A 27903-nucleotide genomic window follows, 5' to 3' on the forward strand; every position below is an offset into this window, starting at 1 on the left:
TGGCTTAAAACAGCCATACTTCAGAGAAGGAAGCCCTGGAAAGCTATCTGTTAGGGTTGGTTTGAATCAGGTGAAATGCTCCAGGTTTGGTACAGTTCGCCCAAACTGGTAGTAAAAAAGGCTACTTTTTTCTACCACCAAACCGGTAGTAAAAAAATGTAAAAAAAAAAAAAAGTCTGACAATCAGCAGTGCGATCATTGGAACTTTTTTAAAAAAATTTTAGCATTTTTTACTACCAGTTGTCCGGAACCGGTAGTTAAAAATGCTTTAAAAAGTAAAAATAAAAGTTCCAAAGATCGGGTGTCGCTCAGCTGATCATCGGAACTTTTTTTTTCTTTTAAAAGCATTTTTTTACAATGTATTTGGGCGAATAGGTTGTAAAAAAATGCTTTTAAAAGGTAAAAAAAGGCTCTGACAATCACAGTTGTGGAGCGTGATCATCAGAGCCTTTTTTTTTTAACTTTTAGAAGCATTTTTTTACAACCTATTCAGGTGAAAAAAAGTAAAAAAAAAGACTCTGAAGATCGCATGCCACAGATAATCACACACACACCCCCTGCGCGCTGTTCTACTTACCCCATGCCTCCTTTTGGCGTGCACTGTGCACCTGTGCGAACCTCACATTTGGGTGCATGGTGGGCAGTGTGCATACGCACGCACAGTACTTGTTTGGTGCTCAGCGTGCGTGCGCAACCAACAAACCAGTAATAAACCGGTTCAGTTTTCACCACTGGTTTGAATGCCACTATTGGGCTCAGGAAAGCTGATATTGCTCCTACATTCTCTTTGGTCTTCCTGGAACTGCTTGATGGATCACTTTTGCAAGATCAGTGTGGAAGAGGAGGGGGAGGAAGAATAACAGCCACAACGATAACGATAACAACAATGACAACAACTACAACAAATAATAGTCTGAGATTCAGCTGCTTGTGGCAGTGCTGCCAACAAGGAATGTTGCAGAAAAGGCAGACCAGGGCATCCTGGTTGTGGGGTCTGGATGCCAAGAGTGGAGCTAAGGTTGTGGAGGACTCTGTTATAAGCCCCACTCTGCATCCTGGATTTTAGATTGAGTTGAAAGGGTGACCATAGCAGCAGAGGCTCCCTAGAAGATCCAGGTGTTTCACTGGGGGGGTCTGGAGACCATGGGGGTGCATTTGTTTACTTTTGGTTGCAGAGTTTTGATATAATATGGGTAGGGCTGTGATGGTTGGGAGGTATGGCTAGGTGGGCCTGAGACAGAGGCACCCAGGAGTAGGGGTGATATGTGGGGCGGGGTATTATTGGTACTATTGGGCAGAGCTACATAGAGCAGGAATCTGAGAGTAGGCTGTGTGCAGACTTGCCAGGAATTCTGAGTATGCCTTCTGCCCTATGCGTATTAAACTTTCAAACCTACTTCAGTCAGGAAGTGCTTCTATGAAGGAAATGACTGGCCCAAAGACACCCAGTGAGCTTCCTTTGCCTAGGATGAACTTACAAAACACCACATCACACCTCACTGGCTCTCATATCCTTGGTTCCATCTGTTGTCATTCTTGAGGTTTTCCTCCTAAGAGCTGCCCTTTATCCCACTACCCTAAAGGGTGCAAGCTAGCAAGTCCTAAAGATGATTTTGCGTAAAGTGGGAGGGTTTGGTTTGGTGGCCTTTTTCAGAGCCCTCATTCAGATCACTTACAACCTCCATTCTTGCTTCCAGGTTTCCCTCAAACCCTGTCCTGTTGCCTCAGCAACACTTCACTGGTGCCCATGACTTTCAGCCTGCATGTCCCAGGAGATGGTAATGGAGAGCCAAGTATTAGGAGTCAGGATCAAGCCTCTGATATCTCAAGGCCAACATGGAGAAAGGCATGGTTTGCATCTGCAAAGCCCAAGGAATTTACCATCTCTCCCAGCTACGGTACCATTCGCCCACAAGGATTTCTGGACATTGAGGTACAAAGCCACTGAAGCCTTGAAACACCACTGAAATTCAAAGTACAACTAGCTGTCTGTAGAATTTAATTGTGAGAATGCAATGGAAAGACTTCCTGAAGTCAGTCAATGCCCCTTGAAAATGCTGAATACTTAGTGAGTTATTAATTAATTATTTTCCTTGCTCTTGAAAGATTCCCAGTCTTGGATAAAGCGAGTAGCAGATATGACATTTCTTCTCCTTAGGTTTATAACAAAAAACCATTTTTCACATGACCATTATAGTATCCCCATGGTCACATGATCAAAATTCATATGCTTGGCAACTTACTCATATTTATGACGGCTGCAGTGTCCTGGGGTTCTCTGATCACCTTTTGCAACCTTCTGACAAGCAAAGTCAATGGGGAAGCCAGATTCATTTAACAACTTTGTTACTAACTTAACAACTGCAGGGATTCACTTAGCAACTATAGCAAGAAAGGTCATAAAAAGGAATTAAATTTAACAACTGTCTCACTTAGCAACAAAAATTTTGGCCTCAATTGTGGTCATAGAGCCTTAGTAGTACAGTGGTTTAAAGCACCCTGTTATTAACACAGCTGCCTGCAATTACTGCAGGTTCGAATCCTACCAGGCTCAAGGTTGACTCGGCCTTCCTTCCTTTCTAAGGTAGGTAAATTGAGGACCCAGTTTGTGGGGGCAATAAGCTGACTTTGTATAAATATACAAAAGTATGAAGGCTATTGCTTAACGCAGTGTAAGCCGCCCTGAGTCTCCGGAGAAGGGCGGCATATAAATCAAATTAAAAAAAAAAAAAGTCAAAGACTGCCTGTAATAGGCTTCTGATTGGTTCCCCCAAATTATGATCACATGATGACTAATATTCTGACACTCTGGAAATGACAGCCACTTTGGCCATTGCAGTCACATGACTGTGACTGACCTTTGGGGCCCTGGAAGGAAAGTGTCCTGTGACCTTCCCCTTCCTTCCTTCCTTCTCCTCAGAACATAGAATAATTGAGTTGGACGGGACCTTGGAAGACTTCTAATCCAACCCCCTACTCATGCAGAAGAACAAATGGCTGTCCAATCTTTTCTTAAAAACCTCCCGTGTTGGAACGCCCACAACTTCTGAAGGCAAGCTGTTCCACTGGCTTATTGTTCTCAGGGTTGGGACTTAGTTCTAGGTTGGATCACTCTTTAAAAATCTTCCACTTTTTGTCCTATTCTCAGGTGCTTTGGAAAATAGGATGATCCTCTCTTCTCTGAGAACCATTCAAATATCGGAAAGCTGCTATCATGTCACCCCTAGTCCTTTTCTTTGTTAGATTAGACATGCCTAGGTCCTGCAACCTAGGCATGTCTATTGTATAATTTAGTCTCCAGACCTCTTATCATCTTTATTGCTCTTCTCTGCACTCTTTCTAGAATCTTAATGATCACAACAATCAAAATTCTGGACTCACTTGTGATTGTAAGTCGAGGACTACCTGTAAGCTTTCTTTCTACAGTACTATACAGTACTGAAAATCACAGTTACGTTGGTTTTGTTCTTTACAAAACAGCTGAAGCATTTCACTAAACCATCTGTATTCTGTAAACTCAGTTATAATTTATTTATTTATGGTTTAACATATTGTGTTCATCTAGCCAATTACACCTCATTTAACAACTCATGTTCAGAACAAACCATGCTTAGTAAGTATGCCTGGTGATATCTAGAAAAATGTCAGCCTCCGCCTTTTTATTGCTTGCTTGCTCAGCTGCCATTGTAATGGGGGGAGTGGGGAGCTGTTTGAATGTCTGGGAGGAGGGAAGTGAGCTGGTGAAGAAGACGAGAGAAAGTTTTCCTCAGCGTTTTCTCTGAAGCTGAGAAGAGCGCTGATAACCACTCAAGGTCAACCGTCGTGGCATACCAGGAGGATGGCACCATCAAACGCACCCCATATGATCCCTGGGGGGGATGTGGATTGGATAATCCTGACTGGACGATTGGGGGGAGGGTTTTAGGGATGCTTTCTATACGTGATTTTTCACGCCTATTGCCTCAGATCTTGCTTTTCTTTGGTTGCATTCAGTTCATACTCAGTAAAAGTACCTTTCTCTATGAAAATGGAGTCGGGGTTTTTCTTTTTTGAGTACTGAAAGGAGGCACACCTGACAAATAAACTTTAAAATGTTTGGACTGTTATTCACAATACAGTTTTACAAGATAATTGGAAAAGCAAAAGTAGCATTGATTCTGATTGGGAAGACAGAATTTCAATTTCCCAACTTTTTGCTTGATGGGTAATCATAGCCCAATTACTTCCTGTTTTTTTCTTCTGCAGTATGACTGCCTGAGGTTTTCTGGATATTTCTAGTGTCACAGCTACCAAACAGAAAAAAGGATGAGCAGACAGATAGGTGTATAATTTATTGAATAGCCCGAAGGCCTTTTCAAACAAAACAGAAAACAAAAAGGGAAAAAGATAAAACAGTTACAAAAATAGCAATCTAAAAATATATGATAGATGACATTAAAATTTTACCATATCAAATTTCAATAGCTAAGTTGCCAAGACTAGAAGAGTAGATAACCCAAATAGGATAGCTCCTCTCTAACTGAGCTCATCTTTCTTACAATCGATAAAATTTTCCTTGATATAACTGGCCCGTATTGCCGTCAACCTTTTAAGGTATCGAGTGATCGCTCTTACCAGGGGAGGAGAGTCAGCCCTCAACAGAAATGCTAATTTTTGGCTTATATTCCAGTGGGGAAATTTATTTATAATTGGGAACAGATATTGATTTCTAACTTCCTGATAGAGACTACATTCGAATATTATATGCGCCATGTCCTCCACGAAGTTTACCCCACATATGCATATTCTTTTGTCATACGGGATTTTTTGATAACGGCCGAATCTAACGTTGGTATCTAGAAGTTCGAATCTAAACTTAACAAATAACTGTCTCTCCACTGATGGCATTTCTAAATATAAATACTTTTCCAGGGTGAAAGTTGTTTTAACTGCTGTCAGCAGTTTAAGGGAATGATTAGTTGAAAGGGTTGCCATATCCATTTGCCCATGTATATCTTTAATCCGTTGTTTAACTTGGTTCAGTGTGTCACACAACGGGAACCCTACGCCATATCGGTTCAATATTTCTGACAGCCGGGTTAGCCAGGAATACCTTTGGGAATTTGAAATCGAGCAGACAGATAATTGCTAATTCTATATTTTAGATTGCTACCATAGAGTTTCTTAAGTAATAATTGGGTGGTTTAACTCACCTACCTTTGGGCCCAATCCTCCTCCTTAGGGATCTGTTCATTTTTCTGTTGTTGATTATAATGGAATTTATTATGGAAATAATAAAGCTAAATCCAAAACTTGTCAGTTGGAGCTTTCTGGATAATTGTTCTGTCCCCGTCTCACACACGCAGACAAACAGACAGCCGGGGATTAAATAAACTGGCAGACAACCAATTCTTCCGATAAGAACCTTGGCAGCAACCCAGTAGCTGCTTGCCAAGAGTCTGAATGGCCACCTCACCCCCTTTTATACCCTGTGGGGTGTGGTCCAGTGACTCAGCTTAATCTCTGGCATGCCTTTTCTTCTGTTGCGCGCGCTTATCTCTGCGATGCTGCCAAAGATCCAGCCAAGACTCATTTCCCTCATCACGTCCACCTGTGGTTGCATGGACGTGCTTGGCCCCGGCCCTATCTCTTGCCCTTCGGCGGACACCGAAGGCATTGCCAGAGAGGAGGGTCCTGGAGAGGGAGGCCTTGCCAACTCCTCTCCTTCACTCTCGGAGTCCTCTCCTGCCGATGACACAGGCTCAGGTAACGGAGCCACAACAATAATGTTCTCCAATACTGTATGTCTCAACAGCCTTGGAACCTCTCCTCGGAAAGTAGAAAGAAATATTGAGCATTTCTGAAAATGGGGTGGGGGTGGGGAATCCATTCCTTGGCTTTCAAATTTTGCAGCTCTGTATGTAACTATATTGAATCAAATTTACTTTTTGATCTGGCCATGACTATTTCTTGGCTCTGGCACTACCAATTTTTGAAAATTCCCCTGGCACACCACTCAAAGACCTAAAATGTGGAATGCTTCGCTCTAAAATGCACTTCAATACAGTAAAATAAATACTGTATTTACTGTAAATACAGTAAAAGAAAATGATTTAGTTGAATGAAACGCTGTTTCCTCTTCCTACAAAATCCCTAGAGAGTTTTGAATCATTTGTCTCCCATCTTACAGTTTCAACCGTGTACTGTAATTTCATGCCTTTCTGAGTTTTTCTTCTTATCTCATCATACAACACAATTCTAATAATCTCCTTGAAGAACCAGGCTAAATTGGAAATATTTTTTGTGGCTAATATTATTTTCAGCTAACATTAGTGATTGATTATTTAAAAAGTTTAAAGTCTTCATTGGTATCTTTGCTCTAGTAATTTTTTTTAAAAGTACATCTATTGTTCTTGCTATATTCAACACTGCATCTTTTGTTATATAAATCTGACTTTTATTATGATATTAATATAAACCGGGGAAACCATATCACTATCACACTCTCCCAGTAGTACTGTACCTCTTGTTTCCCTCAAAAATCACCTATTTCACTTAATGTTAAAAGGAAAATTGCAAGCCTCAGGAAATGCAGAAAAAAGCTCACACAATTGAGTGTGGCCATGTGGTACCTCACATGAACAATTAATTAAGTTAGAATAATTAAATCAGCGGAACAACTTGCCTCTAGAAGTTGTGGGTGCTCCAACACTGGATGTTTTTAAGAAGAGATTAGACAACCATTTGTCTGAAATGGTATAGGGCTTCCTGCCAGAACTGGGGGTTGGACTAGAAGACCTCCAAGGTCCCTTCCAACTCTGTTATTCTGTTACCGTAGTACAGATGTGATAGGACACCGAGCTGAATAATAATGGCTGCATCACTTTAATAGCAAATTTCGTGGTCTCTGTTGTGCTTTGTGGCCATAAGTGAGAAATAGCTGTAGCACAAAAATAAAATGTAATAGCAAATGTCCAAGCTAGGATGGCAATAATCTCTCAGCAACATGAGAATCCCTGTTTTCCTTTTCCACTGCAGGTGACCATATGCTCAAACACAGTGAAGACCTATGAAACTGCCCTTGTAGTGGACGTCAAAGGGAGTGGTGAGGATGTGCTGGCCCTCCCAATTTCAGCAAGGTACTTTTCATTTCTGCAATGCTGTGGCCTCTATTGTGATTCCAGTCTTCGTCTCCATTCTAAACAAGATAACATGGAAGGGTCAGTGAAAAGGGAATGGGAGACTCACTGCAGCCAGGTGTGTGTGACTGGGTGGGCGTGGCCAGGTTGACAGGGAGGATTTGGTGCAGCCATCTCAGGGTGGATGACTCGGGGCAGCTGACATAGAGCAGCTGAGTGGGCATGGCCAGGTGGGCGGCTCCAGGTGGGCGTGGCAGGTGGGCGCAGAACAAATTGCCCCAGGCAACTGGATGTGGAGCCAACTCGACACCCTGCCACAACAAAAACCACCCAGAGATGTATTGGCAAATGGGAAGTAGGGAAGTGGCAAAGTTTGAAAGGCAAGGGATGGATTCCCCACCCCCACCCAAATTTGCAGAAATGCTGCATTTTTCTTTCTCCTTTCCAAGGAGACCTTATACCATTTCAGACAAGTGCTTGTCCAGTCTCTTAGAATGCAAGATAAGACAAGGCTTGGGCTGTCACTGTGGTTTTCATATTCTTATGATTTATGTTCTTACTTTAGAAAATTATTTTAGAATAACAGAGTTGGAAGGGACCTTGGAGGTCTTCTAGTCCAATCCCCTGCCCAGGCAGGAAACCCTACACCACTTCTGACAAATGGTTATCCAACCTCTTCTTAAAAATTTCCAATGTTGGAGCATTCACAACTTCTGCAGGCAAGCTGTTCCACTTATTAATTGTTCTAACTGTCAGGAAATTTTTCCTTAGTTCTAAATTGCTTCTCTCCTTGATTAGTTTCCACCCATTGCTTCCTGTTCTACCCTCAGGTGCTTTGAAGAATAGTTTGACTCCCTCTTCTTTGTGGCAACCCCTGAGATACTGGAACACTGCTATCATGTCTCCCCTAGTCCTTCTTTTCATTAAACTAGACATACCCAGTTCCTGCAACCGTTCATGTGTTTTAGCCTCCAATCCCCTAAACATCTTTGTTGCTCTTCTCTGCACTCTTTCTAGAGTCTCAACATCTTTTTTACATCGTGGCGACCAAAACTGAATGCAATATTCCAAGTGTGGCCTTACCAAGGCATTATAAAGTGGTATTAACACTTCACGTGATCTTGATTCTCTCCCTCTGTTTATGTAGCCCAGGACTGTGTTGGCTTTTTTGGCAGCTGCTGCACATTGCTGGCTCATATGTAAATGGTTGTCCACTAGGACTCCAAGATCGCTCTCACAGTTACTACTATTGAGCAAGGTACCACATATACAGTACCTGTGCATTTTGTTTTTCTTTCCTAAATGTAGAACCTTACTTTTTTCACTGTTGAATTTCATTTTGTTAGATAGCACCCAATGTTCAAGTCTGTCAAGATTCTTCTGTATCTTGAGCCCATCTTTTGGAGTGTTGGCTATTCCTGCCAGCTTGGTGTCATCTGCAAATTTGATGAGTTCCCCATCTATCCCCTTGTCCAAGTCATTGATGAAGATGTTGAAGAGTACTGGGCCTAAAACAGAGCCTTGGGGTACTCCACTGCATACTTCCCTCCGTGTAGATGCAATTCCATTGAGGACTACACGCTAAGTGCAGTTAGTCAACCAGTTACGAATCCATCTGGTGGTGATGCTGTCTAACCCACATTTTTCTACTTTATCTAGTAGTAGGTTATGGTCTACTTTATCAAATGCTTTACTGAAGTCCAAGTAAATTATATCGACAGCATTTCTCTGGTCCACTAATTTTGTCACTTTGTCAAAGAATGCAATTTATTAGTCCAATTTATATGCCGCCTTTCTCCGTAGACTCAGGGCGGCTTACAATGCATTATAGCAATAGCCTGCATACTTTTTTGTATATACCTGCTTATTAGGGCTTTCGCCCTCCCCAAGCGGTATTGTTCTATACAAAGTTGGCTTATTGCCCCCACAATCCGGCTCCTCAATTTACCTACCTCGAAAGGATGGAAGGCTGAGTCAACCTTGAGCCTGGTGAGATTCGAACTTGCACTAATTGCAGGCAGCTGGCAGCTAAGTGCTAGCACTTAATGGCGCTTTAGTCTGCTGCACCACCGAGGCTCCTAATAAGATTAGTCTAGCATGATCTGGTTTTGACAAACCCATGTTGGCTTTTGGTTATTACTTTGTTTGCTTCTAGGTGTTCAGTGATTCGTTGCTTGATTATCTTTTCCAGAATCTTCCCTGGTATTGAGATCAGGTTGATAGGTCTGTAGTTTCCTGGATCGTTTTTTTTTTCCTTTTTTGAAGATGGGAACTACATCAGATCTTTTCCAGTCCTCTGGCAGTTCCCCTGTGCTCCGGGATCTTTGAAAGATATAGTTCAGTGGTTCTGAGATCTCGTCTGCCAGTTCCTTCAGAACCTTGGGGTGTAATCCATCTGGTCCTGGTGAGTTGAACTCATTTAGGGTAGACAGATGTTCACTTACCATTTTCTTCCCTATTTTAACTTGTGTTCCTAATCTGTTTTTTGTGGTGTTGTTTTTGATAGGTTGGACTGTTTTTTCCTTTTGTGTAAAGACAGATGCAAAAAACGAGTTAAGTAGATCTGCTTTCTCCCTGTTGCTTGTCACCTTCTTGCCACTTTCTCCCAGCAATGGGCCAATTGTTTCCTTGACTTTTTTCTTGTTTTTAACATGTTGGAAGAAGCTTTTTTTGTTATTTTTTACTTTTGTTGCAAGCCTTTGTTCATTATGAGCCTTAGCTTTCCTCACTTCATCTTTACAGGCTCTTTGCTTATGCTACCCTTGCTTGTAATCTTGGCAGGATGGCCAGATGAGGATCTCTTGCCTGACAGAGCCAAAGGAATGATTTGCATACCCATAAATAAAAGGGACATTTGCCTAGTTTATGTTCAGGTAGACCAACAAATCCAAATCGACATCTGAATCATAAAGAATCTATATTGACATCAGGTAGCAAATGTGAGATTAGGCCAAAAATACTCAGATGATGCAGAAAAACGAAGAGGGCTGTTGTCAGGGTTCTGTCTTCGCTGTTGTTTAATATCTACTCTGAGTCAATTTTCAATGAAGCACTGGAAAACGTTGATGCTGGTCTCAAAGTAAACCGTGTTCAGATCAACAATTCAAGATATGCTATCTATAAAACATTTTATATAAATTTTCTTTATATGCTGTTGCCATTGTTAATTTATAATTCCTTTCTCATAGTTGTTGCCATTTCTCTAATTTAATCGTATAGCCAAAAAATTTTCCCACACTATCATTGTTTCTTTTATTTCTTTATCTTCTAATCTAATTTGCAATAGATAATTATATACTTTCTTAATCATTTTTTCATCTGTTCCCATCAGTATCTCATCCAATTCTGATTTACCCATATTAAAACCATACTGTTTAAGATCTTTTTCGTATCTTGATTGTATTTGCAATTGTGTAAACCAATCTGTCTCAATCCCTTGTTTTTCCAACTCTTGTTTTTGTTTTAGTTCTCCCTTTTCTGGTAAAATATCCTTATATCTAACAATATTTTTCATATTAATAATATTTGGATGTGTCAAAGCTTCCATCGTCAAAAGCCACATTGGTATTTCCATATAATATTTTTGTTTCACTCTCTCCCACAGTGTTAATAAACCATTTCTTACATAATGTCTCTGGAAGTATTCATGTATCCTGTTTTTCCCGTACCATAAGAAAGCGTGCCAACCTAGTTGCAAATCATGTCCCTCCAAAGTCGATAGTCTTGTATTTCTCAAAAAGATCCATTCTTTAATCCACGTTAGCACAGTAATACAGTTCCCAGTTTGGAAGTCCAAGCCCGCCTCTAATTCTAGAATCTTGTAACATTTTTATATTGATTCTTGCTTTTTTCCCTTGCCATATATATATCAACATTGTCCTATTCAAATTCTCAAAGTACTTTTTCTCAATCTTTATTGGTATCATTTGGAAGAGAAATAAGATCCTTGGCAATATGTTCATCTTAATTAACACTATCCTTCCCATTAATGATAATTGCAAATTTCTCCATTTCTCCAAGTCTTTTTCAATTTGATTTCTCAATTTATAGTAGTTATCTTCTTTGATGGTTACACATTTTGAAGTTAGCTGAATGCCCAAATATTTCACTTTCTTCACTGTTTGAATATTTAGTTTCTCCATTATTTCCCTTTTTTGTTTTTCTATCACATTTTTAAGTAAAATTTTTGTCTTATCTTTATTAATTTTCAGTCCCGCTACTGCTCCATATTCCTCTATTTGTTTCAGTAACTTTGGGCCTGTTTCTATAGGATCTTCCATAATAAACACTTAATCATCCACAAATGCTTGCAATTTATATTCTTCTTTTTTAATTTTCATTCATTTTATTTCTTTATCTTGTCTTACCCTTCTGTTTAAAATCTCTAATTTCAATATAAATAATAATGGAGATAACGGACATCCTTGTCTGGTTCCCTTTCTAATATCTACTTTTTCAGTCATTTCACCATTTACAATTACCTTTGCCGGTTGTCCTTTGTGTATAGTTTTGACCATATTTATAAACCTGTCCCCAAAGTCCATCATTTGAAATTGTGTTATCATAAATTGCCAATTCACATTATCAAACGCTTTCTATGCATCCAAAAATAACAATGCCATTTGTTTCTCTGGATGCACTTCATAGTATTCCAATGTATTCAATATAATTCTTGTATTGTCTCTAATCTGTCTTTTAGGTAAAAAACCATTCTGATCTGTCTGTATAAATTAATTTAGTAGTCTCTTTAGTTTTTCAGCCATGATTGATACAAAAATTTTGTAATTCGCATTTAATATGAAATTGGTCTATAATTCTTTATTTGTTGGAGATCTGATTCTTCTTTTGTTATAAGAGTTATGTATGCCTCCGAGTCAGGGATCTTAGCTTCTAATAATAAGTCATTAAATACCTGCAACATTATGTTACTTAATACATCTTGCAAACATTTTGTATAACTCTGCTGGTAATCAATCCGGTCCTGGTGTTTTTCCATTCTTTTGTCTCTTAATTCCCTCTATTAAGAATATCTGTTCCATCATTGATATTCTTTCTTCAAATAACTTTTTAAATTTTTCCGGGATCTTGGGTATTCCAGTGTTTTCTAGATATTGTTCTATCTTTCCCTCTGCAACTGTCTCTTGCTGATATAGTCGTTTATAATATTTCTCAATTACTTTTTTCTTTTCCTCATTTTGGTAGCATATATTCCCATCTTGATCTGATAGTTGTTTTATTAACTTCTTTTCTTTATCTTTTTTCATTTTATATGCCAACCATCGTCCTGGTTTATTTGCATTTTCAAAAAAGTTTTACTTTGTTTATTTTATTTTATTCGCCAAATCTTCATTTTCCATTAAGTTCATTTTATGTTTTTGCAAGTCCGTCAAATTCTTAATCTTTTTATCATTGTGAATTTTTCTGTGGTTCCATCTCTAACTTCTTTTACTCTTCCTCCAGTCTCTTTTGTATTTGTCTATTCTGTTAGTTCTGTTTTCCTAGATAAGTCATTGTCAGTCCTCTAATATATGCTTTGCTGGTATCCCACACACGTAATGACCTCTTTTTTATTTTCTTTAAAGAAATAGGTCAATTCTTTTTCCATATGCTGCTGAAAATTCTTTTCATTTAATAGTTTTTGATTCAATGTCCATCTTATTCTTTTCCTCTGCCCCTTCCATGTCATTATTATTGGGATGTGGTCTGCCCATGTACTTGTTTCTATATCAATCTTGTGTGTTTTAGATATTAATTCTGTTGACATCCACATCATATCTATTCTTGACCACGGCATGTGTCTGTTTGAGTAGAATGTGTACTGCTTTTCTTTCGGATATCTTCTTCTCCAATCATTCTGCAAGCTCAATTCGTCTGTCATTACTTAACTTCTCCCTCCGATGGCATATTCTCTGCTTTCCAATTTTGTGCATAAACAATCCTTGCTGCTGTTATTACATGTATAATCAAATATATATTGTCTTTACTAATTTTCTCTGGTAAGATACCCAATAGGAACAGCTCTGGTTTCAAATCCATAAGTTGTTGTACAACATTATGGTAATATGAGCCTGGTAACTGGTGACATTTCCAACATTTAGCTGATTTATCTTTAAACATTTTTGCCAGTTTCTCGGGAGGCATATGCCATCTGTAAAACATTTTATATTGATTTTCTTTGTATGCAGTGGACATTGTTAATTTATAGTTTATTTCCCATAACTGTTGCCATTTATCTAAATCAATTGAATATCCAAAATTTTTTGCCCAAGCTATCATTGTTTCTTTTACTTGTTCTTCCTCTAATTCTATGTTCAATAAAAAATTATAATATTTTTTGATTAATTTATCCTTTGTTCCTGTGAGTATCTTATCCAACTCAATCTTTTCTAAGTAAAAACCATGTAGTTTAACATCTTTTTCATATCTTGTTTGTATTTGCATATACCAGTGTTTCCCAAACTTGACCCTTTGAAGATGTATGGACTTCAACTCCCAGAATTCCTCAACCAGGCATACTGGTCGGGGAATTCTGGGAATTGAAGTCCATGCATCTTAAAATAGCCAAGTTTGGGAAACACTGGCATATACATATACCAATCCATTTCGATTCCCTGTTCTTCCAGTTCTTGTTTCCCTTTCAATTCCGCCTTATCTGTTAACAGATATCTAGATATAAGTTAACCTTATATCTAACAATATTTCCAAAATTAAAAACATTTGGGTGAATTAAGGCTTCCATTGTTGATAACCATATTGGTATTTTCACATAGTATTTATCTCTAACTTTTTCCCATACCAATAACAATGCATTTCTTATATAATGTCTATGAAAGTACGTATGTATCTTATTTCTACCATACCATAAAAAAGTATGCCAACCCAACTGTAAATCATGGCCTTCCAATGTTAATAATCTTGTGTTTCTTAGTTCGACCCATTCTTTCAGACATGTCAATGCTGCTGCTTGATAATATAATTCCCAATTCAGAAGTCTCTCTTAATTTTTCCCCATCATCTCTTTCATTTCTTTTAACTCCTGTTTTATATCATCATAACATTTTGCATAAAATTTCTTAGTTCCATCATCTCTGACATTTTCTGTGTTTCTGCCGCTGAGGGACTAGATGCAGGATGCAAATGGGCTGTAAATTTCTTCATATTCAATATTTTATAATCCACTTGTGATTTAATTATAATCCAAATCTCTAATCCACCCGAAGGTTGGATTAGTAAAAAATTAAAAAAGAAAAAAAGAAAAATCCCAATCAACCACCTCCCTCCAAAAATTTAAGGTAATAAAAAAACTAATCCAGCTGCCCAAAGGGCAAGAATTCAAGAAAAAAAGAAAAAGAAAAGATAAAAATCCATGAAAAGATAGCCAAGAGAAAAAAGAAAAAAAAATTTTTTTTCTTCTGACTCTTCAAGTCGTAATCCAAAATTTTTAGAAATCCAATTCTATTGAATCCAGTAAAAAATCACCTGGGTAAAAAACAAATCAAGAATAAAGGCTTTTCACTTTCCACCAAAACAAAGTACTTCAAAGAGTTTGTAGAAAAGTATACAAACTTTTCTACAAACAGAAAAGTATAGAGCTCGCAACTTGGGCGTCCTCCTGGATTCACGGCTGTCTTTAGAAGAGCACTTGACAGCCGTGACCGGGAGGATTTTTCATCAGGTTCGCCTGATCCGCCAGTTGCGTCCCTTTCTAGATCAGGACTCCCTACACACAGTCACTCATGCCCTCGTCACCTCTAGTCTGGACTATTGTAACGCTCTCTACATGGGGCTCCCCTTGAGGTGCACTCGGAGGCTCCAACTGGCGCAGAGTGTGGCCGCGTGGGTGGTTATGGGAGCAACGTGGAGTTCCCATGTAACACCTCTCCTGCGCAAGCTGCACTGGCTCCTGGTGGTCTTCCGAGTGCGCTTCAAGGTTCTAGTTATCAACTTTAAAGCGCTCCATGGCTTAGGACCTGGTTATCTACGGGACCGCCTGCTACCACCAATAGCCTCCCACCGGCCAGTACGCTCACATAGAGAGGGGCTCCTCCGGGTGCCGTCGGCCAAACAATGTCGACTGGCGGCCCCTAGGGGGAGAGCCTTTTCTGTGGGGGCACCTACGATCTGGAGCTCCCCCCGGAGATACAGAGGATCCCGGATCTGCACACCTTCCGTCGCGCGCTTAAGACTTTTTTATTTCATCAAGCTGGCCTGGCCTAAATCTTCTCCCCTTTTAAATATAAATTTTAATTTGTTTTAAATTATGGGGTATTTTAAATTCAGCCAAATTATTTAATTCGTTTTTAATCTATTTTAAATTTTTGTATTTATGTGTTTTATCTTGTGGCTGTTCACCGCCCTGAGTCCTTTGGGAGAAGGGCAGTATAGAAATTTAATAAAATAAATAAATAAATAAATAAATAAAAAATAAATAAATAAATAAATAAATAAATAAATAAATAAATAAATAAATAAATAAATAAATAAATAAATAAATAAATAAATAAATAAATATAGTCGCCCTGAGTCTTCAGAGAGAGGCAGCATATAAATTGAATTAATTAAATTAATTAAATTAAATTAAACTAGTCATCCTCGAAAAAAAAAGAAAAATTATATCAAAGCCAAAAAAAAGTTTTAAAAGCAAGTTCAAAATTTAGTCTTCACTCTTCCACAGCTGTTCAGTTATCATTCAGCCAAAATGTCAAGGTCAGTTATTTATTAGAGTTTCTTCAAAGAAGTTTTTCTTTCGCCACTAGGTTAACTTTTAACATTAACACAGCACTTTCACTTCATTAAGATTTATTGTTGTTTCAAAGTTTCAAAGTTCTTTTAGCAATCACCACCATTCTATAATAGTTCATTCAAATGGGATTTCTGTCTTCAATTCAATTCATTGACCAATTCTTATTATCAATTTTAAAAAGATTCAAAATTCCCCAAGTTTTTTTTTTCTCAATAGCAAAATAGTAAAAGTAAAAAGGCTTCCAGTCACGCTTTCCTCGCTGCCAAATTACTGGATGTGAGAGCGGATGCACACCCGCTCTCATTCCTCACTTTCAGCTAGTCTTTTCCACCCTATGAACTTTTCAGGTAGATTTGAAGAGAAACTCTCAGTAAAAAAAATCAAATCACTCTCACCTTCATGTCACATGCAATCTTTCTTCATCCTCTTTTGTTGTAGCCGCCCCAGCTTCCTAGTGACATCTAGGTCGCTTTCTGCACTGTCTGAATTGAGGAGCTTCTTCCGGTCCTACCAGGGAGTTTGCGGACTCCCTGTGCTGACCGGTACGTGCCCCTTTTGTTTGTTGTCCCTACAGGATGGCTTAGGTCCCTGGGGACCCTTGGACAGCGGAGATATTGGCAGGTCTTTGAGAGCCCTCAAAGAGCCCATCGTACCGCCGTGACACTGGCCATGCCTCCAGTAAAGATAGGAATCTTGTTTTCAAGATAATAAATTCAATCTCACCCAGACGATCCACCTCGCTTTTTTCTTCTCTCTTTCTGTGTGGCTGCCCCAGCTTTGAGACAGCTCCCAATGGCTGTCTTTCCAGTCGTTGGGTCGGAGGCTATTCACCGGCGTTTCAGGAAATTTGTGATTTCCCTGTTCACACCAGCCCGTGCCTCTGTTCTTCACTGTCCCTACGAGATGTCTAAGTTGCTCTGTGGACCCCCAAAATGGCTGGAATATCAACGATTCTCCGAAGCCCCGAAGTTCATTGTGTCACTGTGACGCTGGCCATGTCCCCTCTCCTATGCTGGGACTGCAGAAGACCTGCAGCTCCTCATCAACAGAGTCTCAGAAATATCTGAAAAATATGGCTTAAAGCTTAACACCTCAAAAACCAAGATCATGGTCATCAGCAAACAACCCATTAATTTACCACTGATAAATTCGGAAGGAATACCACTATAAATTGAAAGGATCACGTACCTCGGTTTTAATTTACATGAAAGCTGGGACATGATCAGTGAAGTAAAGACAAGGATAGAGAAAGCTTGAACAGCATTCTTCAAAATGAAAAAGGTCTTCTTCAGTCACAACATAAGCCTAAGACTGAAAATCAGGCTTGTCAGATGTTACATCTTTTCTATCCTGCTCGACGGAGTAGAAAGTTGGTCTCTGACAGAAAACCACTTGAAAAAACTAGAAGCATTTGAAATGTGGTTTACAGACAGCTGTTATGTATAAAATGGATTAACAAAATCACAAATGAGGTGATAAGCTACCTGGGAAAGCAAAGGGAAATCATCAAAGTCATTAAAAAGCGAAAGTTAGAATATTTTGGACATGTGATGCGACAACCAGAAAAATACGGCATCCTTCACTTAATCCTTCAGGAAAAGATTGAAGGCAAATGAGGTCCAGAAAGAAGAAGAACATCAAGGCTTCAAAACCTAGGGCACTGGTTTGGACAAAACTCAGCAGCACTTTTACATGAGGCTGTTGACAAAAATAGGATTGCCAACATGATCGCCAACGTCCGATGATGGATATGGCACAAGAAGAAGAAGACCAACAAACAAGGAAACCAACAAACAAGGAAATTTAATTGGGATTGTTTATGACATTTTGCCTTAACTGTGGGAAACACTGATAAGGAAGACATAAACCAATAAAGTCAGGAAACCAAAGAAAAAAACTGGTACATCTCCTATCCACTGTGACTTTCCTGACACTACATGTGGAAGCAGGGCAAGAGAAAAATAAATGGCTGGAATAAGAACAAGGAAAAAATATTGTCTTTGATTAAATGCATTCCAATAATCTAAAAATTTAGTACCTGGATAAAGCATAATACACAGTATATAACTGTAAAACTAGTTTGCCCCCTATTCAAAAAAGAATATCAGAACGTAGAGATGGACAGTGGTATCCAAAATCAAATTATTAGAATTTTTTTTTGGGGGGGGGGAGGAGAGTCAAGAACTAACTATGTCAAACTGTATTGAAAATATAAAATATCCAACTTCCCCTCCTTCTGTTTATAATAATAAAAATAAATAAATAAATAATTTTATTTCTATACCGCCCTTCTCCCGAAGGACTCAGGGCGGTGTACATCTCCTCCTTCTCCTCCATTTCCACTATCCCCTTCCCCATTTTTGTGGATTTGACCAAATGGGGAATGATGAATCCCTTCCCTGATTCAGTGAGATTGTTGCAAATGGACATGCTTTGTGAGGATTTATAACTCTAAAGAAATATAGAAGTTACAGTCAGCACTTATCATCCTGACATGCTCCATGTGGTGAAAAAGCCACCAAACTTTGCAGGGAAACCTCTTGTCAGAAAAGAGAAAGAAAAAAGGAGGTGCCGCCACCTGTCCGCACCCATGTGGTTGTATCCATCTGGCCATGTCCACCTAGCCACCCTGAGTCATCCGCTTCAAGCTGGCTGCACTTAATCCTCTGCGTCGACCTGGCCATGCCCTTGGCCCACCCAGCCATGCCCACCTGTTGGCACTCAGATGGCTGGGCTCACCCAGTCATGCCAGCTGCCTTCAGTGAGTCACCCCAGTGAATTAGTTGTCAGCATTTTAGCCAAATTAAATAGAATGTCATTCTGAAATATGACAATTAGAACTGTAGTTATAATAATTTGATTGTATATTCACAGGACTTTTCAAGTGTGACACAAATATTAAGATACTGAATTTCGATTGATTACATACCATCAAGTGGTTGTTGACTATTAGTGATCACATAGATATATTTTCTCCAGGAAGGTCTGTCTCTAATCAGGTCTTTCAGGTCTTCCAATGGCGCTAATCAAGGAGAGAACCAACTTAGAACGAAAGAGAAATTTCCTGACAGTGAGAAAAAATTATCAGTGTATTATTGGCTTACCTCCAGAAGTTGTGGATGCTCCATCTCTAGAGGTTTGTAAGAAGAGATTGGACAACCATTTCTCCAGAATAATATAATCTCCTGTTTGAGCAGAGGGGTGGACTAGAAGACCTCCAAAGTTCCTTTCAACCATTTTATTCTGTTCTGTTCTTCTGTGCACTCATTACTGCTGTAACTGAGTCGATTCCCCCGTGCTGTAGGTCATCCTCCTTTTCTCTTTCCTTCCTCCTTTCCCAGCCTCAGAACCTTGTCCAGAGTGCTAGGCCTTCACATAATGTATTTGAAGTGGGATAACTTGAGCCAAGCCATTTGTGCCTTGAGTGAGGACACTGGTTTGATTTGTTCAAGACTGTTTGTTTGTTTATTTTCTTGGCTTTCTGTGGTATTCTCAGATGTTTTCTCCAACCCCAAAGTTCAAGGGCATCAATACTCTTCTTTTTTTTTAATTTTTTTGAATTTTTAAACAAAACATAAAACAACCATCATCCATTACAATTACAGAAAGTGTGTCGATCGGTTACAAATCTTTTGTGCTTAATCCCATATCCAAAATTCTCTTATTTGACAATTTATTATATCCCTTTGTATTATTATTCTCATTTACCAATTATTTAACAGTGGCTTATCTCCCGTAAAAAACCGCTTCATATATTTTATTATTACATTCATTTCATATTTCATTTCCATGTTTTATTATCTAGCCATTGATAAAATAAATCCCATATCAAGTAATATTGTTTGTCTTCCTGTTCTCTAATTTCAATGTCAATTTACTCATTTCAGCACATTCCAAAATTTTCTTAATAACTTCATCATCAATAGGTATCTTCTCTCCTTTCCAATTTTTAGCAAATACAATTCTAGCCGCTGTTAAAACATTCACAATTAAGTATCTCAGTTCTCTATTATATGTTTCTGGTAAAATCCCTAATAAAAATATATCTGGTTTAAAATCAATGTGTTTCTTTGTCATTTTTTCCAACCTTGTGTGGATTTTAGTCCAATATCTTTTAGCTTCTGCACATGTCCACCACATATGGTAATATGAACCCGGAGTCTGATGACACTTCCAGCACTTCTCCGATTTATTCTTGAACATTCTGGCTATTCTCGCCGGGGGTAGATGCCACCTGTAAAACATCTTATACAAATTCTCTTTATATGCTGTTGACATTGTCATTTTGTAGTTCTGCAACCACAATTTTTGCCATTTCTCTAAATCAATCCCATGACCAAAGTTTTTCCCTATGCAATCATTGTTTCTTTAACTTGTTCTTCTTCCAGTTTTACTTCTAATAAATAACCATACAATTTTTTAATTACATAGTCATCAGAACCTGTTAAGATTTTATCTAAATTCGTCAAACTATTGTAAAAACCCTCTGTCTTAGAATCTTCAACATATCTAGACTGTATTTGCATATATGAAAACCAATCCATTTCTATCTCTTGTTCTTCTAATTCTTGCTTTGATTTAAGTTCCCCTTTTCATTCAATAATTCACAATATCTAACAATTTGTTCCTTTCTAAATGTTATTGAGTATGAGAATGCTTCAGTAGAAGATAACCATACTGGAATTTTTAAATAATGATATCTTTTGATCTTCTCCCAGTTTGATAACAAAGAGTGTCGTATAATATGTCTTCTAAAATAACCCTGTGTTTTTGTATTCTTATACCATAAAAAAAGCATGCCAGCCCAACAGCAAGTCATGTCCTTCTAAAGTCAACAATTTAATATTTCTTAACATTATCCATTCTTTAATCCACATCAAATTACTAGCTTGATAGTATAATTCCCAATCCGGCAAACCAAAACCTGCTCTTGTTCTAACATCTTGCAGCAATTTAAATTTTTTTTTTGATACATTTTTTTTTATTTTCAAAAACACAAACAAAACAAAACATAAAAACATAATCATTCCATACAATTATAGACAGTGTATCAGTCAGTGGTATTTTTGTGCTTCTCTTCTCTTCTCTTATTATAAAGCCCCCCTCATTTGTGATCTTATTTTAGAGGGGTGTGTGGACCTGGCAGGTATTACGGAGACCTGGTTGGGCCAAGAGGGGGGGTCCCCCTCGTTGAAATGTGCCCACCAGGTTTCCGTGCATTTCATCAGCCAAGGGCCCAGGGGAGGGGTGGGGGAGTGGCGGTGATTATTAGGGAGAGTCTTTGTCCGAGGGAGACCACTGTTCCTCAGATAGCCGGATGTGAGTCCCTCTTTGTGAAGTGGGGCCGTGGGGTGCAGATGGGTTTGCTGACTTCGTACCTGGCTCCCTGCCACGTGGCAGCGACCCTGCCCGAGCTACTCGACGTCATTGCCGGGGTGGCGGTTGACACCCCCAGACTTATTGTCATGAGGGATTTCAACCTTCCGTCTGCGGGTGAGGCGTCAGAGGCGGCTCGGGAGTTCATGGCTTCCATGACGGCCATGGACCTGACCCAGTTAGTTCAAGGCCCAACTCACATAGGGGGACACACTCTGGACCTGATTTTTGTCTCTGGTCAGTGGTTGAATGATCTTGGTAGAGGGGATCTAGACATCAAACCCTTGTCATGGACAGATCATTCGCTCCTTCACTTAGACTTTCGTACCGCTTTCCCCCGCCGCAGGGAGACGGAACCGACCAAATGGTTCCGTCCCAGGCACCTGATGGACCCCGAAAGGTTCCTGATGGAGCTTGGGCCGTTTCCTGAGACTCTGGCACACGACTCGACTGAAGAGCTGGTGGCCGCCTGGGAGAGTGCGGCCGCCGGAGCTTTGGAACGCGTCGTGCCTTTGCGGCCTCTGACCCGATGCCGATCTCAATTGGCTCCTTGGTTCTCTGAGGAGCTGAGAGAGATGAAGCGTCGTAAAAGACGCCTAGAGAGCATTTGGAGGACTAGTCAATCCGATTCCGACCGGACACAGGTGAGGTCTTATATCAAGACCTACCTAGTGGTGATAAAAGCGGCGAAATCTAACCATTTCTCCGCTCTTATCGCATCTGCAGAGAACCGCCCAGCCGCCCTGTTTAGGGTGACCCACTCCCTTCTTCGGGGGGGAGTGCGGGAAGATCCCTTGCAAGGCCGCGCTGAGGATTTTGTGCAATTCCTGCATGATAAAGTCGCTCGGATTCGGGATGGCTTGGACTCCGATTGGATGAGTCCAGGGGAGGAGACAGGGGCAGGCCTTGAGAATATTATCTGGGAGGAGTTTGATCCTGTGGCTCCCGAGGATGTGGACAGGGTTCTGGGTAGGATTAGTGCCGCCACATGTTTATTGGACCCGTGTCCCTCCTGGTTGGTACTGGCCTCCCGGGAGGTTACACGAGGCTGGCTCCAGGGGATTATAGCTGCTTCTCTGAGTGAGGGTGCCTTTCCCGCCACCTTGAAAGAGGCGGTGGTGAGGCCCCTCCTCAAGAAGCCTTCCCTGGACCCGGCTGAATTAGCTAACTACCGTCCGGTCTCCAACCTTCGTTTTGTGGCGGCACGACAACTGCCCGGGCACCTGGATGAAGCTATCTATCTAGACCCGTGCCAGTCGGGCTTCAGGCAGGGGCACAGCACAGAAACGGCATTGGTCGCGTTGGTGGATGATCTCTGGAGGGCTCGGGACAGGGGTTGCTCCTCTGTCCTAGTCCTATTAGATCTCTCAGCGGCTTTTGATACCATCAACCATGGTATCATGCTGCAGCGGTTAAGAGGGTTAGGAATAGGGGGCACCGTTCTGCGGTGGTTCTCCTCCTTCCTCTCCGACCGCTCGCAGTTCGTGTTGGCAGGGGGCAGAGGTCGACCTCGAGGCATCTCACATGGGGAGTGCCACCAGGGTCGGTCCTCTCGCCCCTTCTGTTCAACATTTATGTGAAGCCACTGGGTGAGATCATCCGTGGTTTTGGGGTGAAGTGTCATCTGTACGCTGATGATACTCAGCTGTACATTTCCACCCCAGACCACCCCAACGATGCCCTTGATGTGATGTCTCGCTGCCTGGAGGCCGTGTGGGTCTGGATGGGGAGGAACAGGCTCAGACTCAACCCGTCCAAGACCGAGTGGCTGTGGCTGCCGGCGTCCCGATATAGTCAGCAGGTGCCATCGCTGACTATTGGGGGTGAATCTTTGCCCCCCACAGAGAGGGCTCGCAATCTGGGTGTCCTCCTGGACGCACGGCTGTCTTTAGAAGAGCATATGACGGCCGTGGCCAGGGGAGCCTTTTATCAGGTTCGCCTGATCCGCCAGTTGCAGCCCTTTCTGGACCGGGACGCCTTGCGCACGGTCACTCATGCCCTTGTCACCTCCCGGCTGGACTATTGTAATGCTCTCTACATGGGGCTCCCCTTGAAGAGCACTCGGTGGCTCCAACTGGTCCAGAATGCGGCCGCGCGGGTGGTTATGGGCGCAACTCGTTGTGCCCACGTGACACCCCTCCTGCGCGAGCTGCACTGGCTCCCAGTGGTCTTCCGGGTGCAATTCAAGGTGTTGGTTACCACCTTTAAAGCGCTCCATGGCATAGGACCCGGGTACCTTCGAGACCGTCTTCTGCCACCAATAGCCTCCCACCGACCAGTCCGCTCCCACAGAGAGGGTCTCCTCAGGGTGCCATCAGCCAAGTTATGTTGGCTGGCGACACCCAGGGGGAGGGCCTTCTCTGTGGGAGCCCCAGCCCTGTGGAATGAACTGCCCCCGGAAATACGCAAGATCTCCGACCTCCGGGTGTTTCGTTGCGCATTGAAGATCCTGTTGTTCCGCCAGGCCGGGCTATCAACTTAATAATTTTAAATTGGGGTATTTTAAATTTTTGGGGTTTTAAATTGGCCAAATCTATTTAATTATTTTAATTTTTAATTATTGTTGTGTCTTGTGTTTTTAAATAGGCTGTACACTGCCCTGAGTCCTTCGGGAGAAGGGCGGTATAGAAATATTATTATTATTATTATTATTATTATTATTATTATTATTATTATTATTATTATTATTATTATTATTATTATTATTATTATTACTACTAAACATGCTAGCTTATTTCCAAAAATTTCAACATCCATTTATATCATAATTATTTCCAATTCTTATTCTCTATCTATTCTTATTCTCTAAAATAAATCCCATATCAAATAATATTGACTATCTTCCTGTTCTCTTACTTCAAATGTCAATTTGCTCATTTCAGTACATTCCATCATTTTCTTTATAATTTCTTCATCATTAGGTAACTTTTCTCCTTTCCAATTTTTAGCAAATACAATTCTAGCTGCTGTCAAAAGATTCACAATTAAATATTGCAGTTCTTTATTATATGTCTCCGGTATAATCCCTAATAAAAGTATCTCTGGTTTAAAGTCAATATGTCTCTTTATCATTTTTTCCAACCATGTGTGTATCTTAGTCCAATATCTCCTTGCTTCTACGCATGTCCACCACATGTGGTAATAGGATCCTGGGGTCTGATGACATTTCCAACATTTCTCCGATTTATTCTGGAACATTCTGGCTATTCTCGACCCTAGATGCCACCTGAAAAACATCTTATACAAATTCTCCTTATATGCTGTAGACATTGTCATTTTATAATTATGTGACCACAATTTATGTGACAATTTATGTGACCACAAGGGCCTGGTGGCTCAGCAGACTGAAAGCATTGTGATTAACACCAGCTGTCTGCAATTACTGTAAGTTCGAATCTCACCAGGCTCAAGGTTGACTCAGCCTTCCATCCTTTCTAAGGTAGGTAAAATGAGGACCCAGTTTGTGGGGGCAATAAGCTGACTTTGTATAAATATACAAAAGTATGAAGGCTATTGCTTAACGCATTGTAAGCCGCCCTGAGTCTCCGGAGAAGGGCGGCATATAAATCAAATTTAAAAAAATAAAATAAAATAAAAAACAATTTTTGCCATTTCTCTAAATCAATACCATAACCAAAATTCTTCCCCCATGCTATCATTGATTCTTTAACTTGTTCTTCTTCCAATTTAACCTCTAGCAAATAACCATATAGCTTTTTAATTACATGATCATCAGAACCCATCAAAATCTTATCTAAATTAGTCAATACATTATAAAAGCCTTCTTGTTTAAGGTCTTCTCGATATCTAGAGAGTATTTGCATGTATGAAAACCAATCCATTTTATACCCTTGATCTTCCATGTCTTGCTTTAATTTAAGTTCACCCTTTTCATCCAATAATTCCTTATATTTTATAATTTGTTTCCCTTTAAACACCACTGGATGCATGAATGCTTCGATTGTAGATACCGAGACTGGTATCTTCATGTAGTGATTTTTTTTAACCTTCTTCCAATTCAACCATAAGGCTTCACGTATTTTATGTCTTCTAAAATACCCTTGTATTTTAGTTCCTTTATACCACAAAAAAGCATGCCATCCCAACAACAAATCATGTCCCTCCAAATTTAACAATCTAGTATTTTTTAATGATATCCATTCTTTAGTCCACATTAAGCTAGCTGCTTGATAGTAGAGTTCAAAGATAGGTAAACCAAAACCACCCCTCATTTTAGCATCTTGTAACAACTTCATTTTTATTCTTGCCTTTTTCCCCTGCCAAATATATTTCAATATCATTTTATTCAAATCTGTGAAAAATTCCTTATCCAACTTTATCGGGATTGTTTGGAATAAATATAAAATTCTAGGCAAGATATTCATCTTAATAGTTGCAATTCTCCCAATTAAAGATAATTGCAGATTTGCCCATTTTTCCAAATCTTGTCCTATCTGTCGCTTAACCTTATTATAATTATTTTCCTTGAGAGAACTACACGCAGCAATCTTAATTTTATCCTCGCCTTTTTACCCTACCAAATATATTTTAACACAATTTTATTTAAATCTTCAAAATATTCTTTTTCCAACTTAATTGGGATTGTCTGGAATAAATATAAAATTCTAGGCAATATATTCATTTTAATAGTTGATATCTTCCCTATCAATGATAATTGCAGGTTCTCCCATTTAGCCAAATCTGTCGCTATCTGTTGTTTAAGCTTATTATATGCATCAATACTCTTCTTATCCCACTTCTTCAAAGTACAACTTTCACATCCATAGAGTGTCATGGTCTTTGTAGGTGTAGACATATCATAGCATTTGAATATCTTTTCCGAGGCCTTCATGGCTATTGAACCAAGTGCTAGTCTGCAGCAGCATATTCCTTGATTGCTTGTCCTTTACAATTGAAGATGGATCGTTGTAGGTTTACAGCAGCCTCCTTTGGTGATAACCCACATGGCGTGAGAATGTGGGTTATACAGCAACTATCTTATAGGTTCATTTTGCTCTCTTTTTCTGGAGATTGGTAGGGCATTTTGAAATCTGGTTGAGAAATAGCAAAGGGAATTCTAGAGAAACCACACTGGCTTGTCATAAACAAGGCAAGTCACATGGTGGTGACAAGATCTTGAGCCTGAGAAAAGTGATTTCCAGATCCAAGTCTGATTTTCTGTGTAACATGGCCTTCAAATCTCAAAAACCCAAATTACCAGAAAAATATCAAGGCCCACCCTCTCTTGAGACTTAGGGTCAGGTGTAGGTCTGCTTCCAGCAGCTTCACTTTTAATGTACTGTGTGAAGTTTTAGCAACCTGCAGCTTCAGGTAACTAATAACAAGTTGATGAGTCTTCTTCAAAATTATAAATGTGTTATTCTCTGCATCTCTGTTGTGGATTAGAATTTTTAAAAAAATATTTTTATTGATTTGTTTTTCTGATTAACTAGATGCCTCACACCTCCACTACATGTGGCAAGCCCCACTGTGAATTTTGGACGTTGTTTCCTGAAATTTCAGTATCAACAAGTGGTAAAACTTGTTAATGAAGCTGATCTTCCAGGGTGTTATGGTGTTCTTCCCCAGGTTGGTTTGATTTTTGACTTCTTTCTTTCCTATTTGAAGGTCCTGCTGTTTCTGCAGAGGCTTTTCATTCAGGTTGATGGCCTTGTACAGGAGGATGAAACTTCAGCATCTCTAGGGGCATTTAATAATGTGTGTATAGAAAAGAGGAGAGAAATGTTTTAGCCCAGTTATGGTCATTTCTTGAACTGTACTCTTGTTTACATTTTATTTAAGGATGTTCTTGCTTTGTTGCTCTTATGATATTGAAAACAACTGCTGAAAAGTTTGCTGAAATAAATTTTCAGAGCTCTATCATGAATAATAAAATAAATAAATAAAAGACATGGATTTTATTGGGGGAGATCATGACAGCATAGAAACAGAAAGACTTTGAGCAGGTAATTCTTAGTGCTTTTATCTCCACCTAGGAATATAAGAACTCTCCCACCATCTTATATTCAAGTCCAGCACCTTGTGGTATTATTCCACCTCATGCCACAGTTGAAATCCCATTAGCTTTGGAAGTTGAGGAAAAAGGTCACCAGGAAACAATGGCTTCCATAGCTATCTTTGGGAATGAAGACTTTCCCCTGGTGAGTGGATTGAATGAGCAGGAATAAAGAGGCCTTTATTACATCTTGTATTGACTACAGTAAGTTCAATAAAGTTCCTTGGTCGCAGGAGGACAGGAAAAGACTGTAATCCATTGGTAATGATAAGGTCATTGGTTTGCTTTATGTGAGAAGATACGCTAGAGAAGGAGAAAGAGGTAGATCATTTATTGAGATGGATTCTAGGATCTGCCATTCTAGTATTTGACAATAGAATGAAGGATGGTTGAAAATGGCATTCCAGATGATCCATAGCAAAATGATACTCTGTGTGTGTGTGTGTGTGTGTGTGTGTGTGCGCACCAATGGTTTGGGAATGGTTAAAAATTCCATATGTAAGTGGCTAGATCTGAGTCTAGAATATAGATCTAGCAAAAATATCCCTTGTAAAACCTTAAATGTTTATTTCTAGTTTATTCTGGAAATTTGAATATTGTGTAATTGGGAATGTGTACTGCATCATTCATTTGAGAAACAGAAGTTTTTC

General features: G+C 39.7%; 1 protein-coding gene across 1 annotated transcript in view; it reads left to right on the forward strand.

Annotated features, from left to right (window-relative positions):
* Window positions 1–27903, forward strand: part of HYDIN (HYDIN axonemal central pair apparatus protein) — a 422362-nt gene that overhangs the window by 79630 nt on the left and 314829 nt on the right. The window contains exons 14-17 of the mRNA XM_070952742.1: window positions 1698–1933; window positions 7018–7118; window positions 26691–26826; window positions 27234–27398. Of these exons, the coding sequence (XP_070808843.1) occupies window positions 1698–1933; window positions 7018–7118; window positions 26691–26826; window positions 27234–27398 (638 nt within the window). The remainder of the gene's footprint in view (window positions 1–1697; window positions 1934–7017; window positions 7119–26690; window positions 26827–27233; window positions 27399–27903) is intronic.

Source organism: Pituophis catenifer, unplaced genomic scaffold (assembly GCF_029215685.1).
Source record: "Pituophis catenifer annectens isolate HBS135680 unplaced genomic scaffold, rPitCat1.0.hap2 SCAF_13, whole genome shotgun sequence".
Lineage (NCBI taxonomy): Eukaryota > Metazoa > Chordata > Lepidosauria > Squamata > Colubridae > Pituophis > Pituophis catenifer.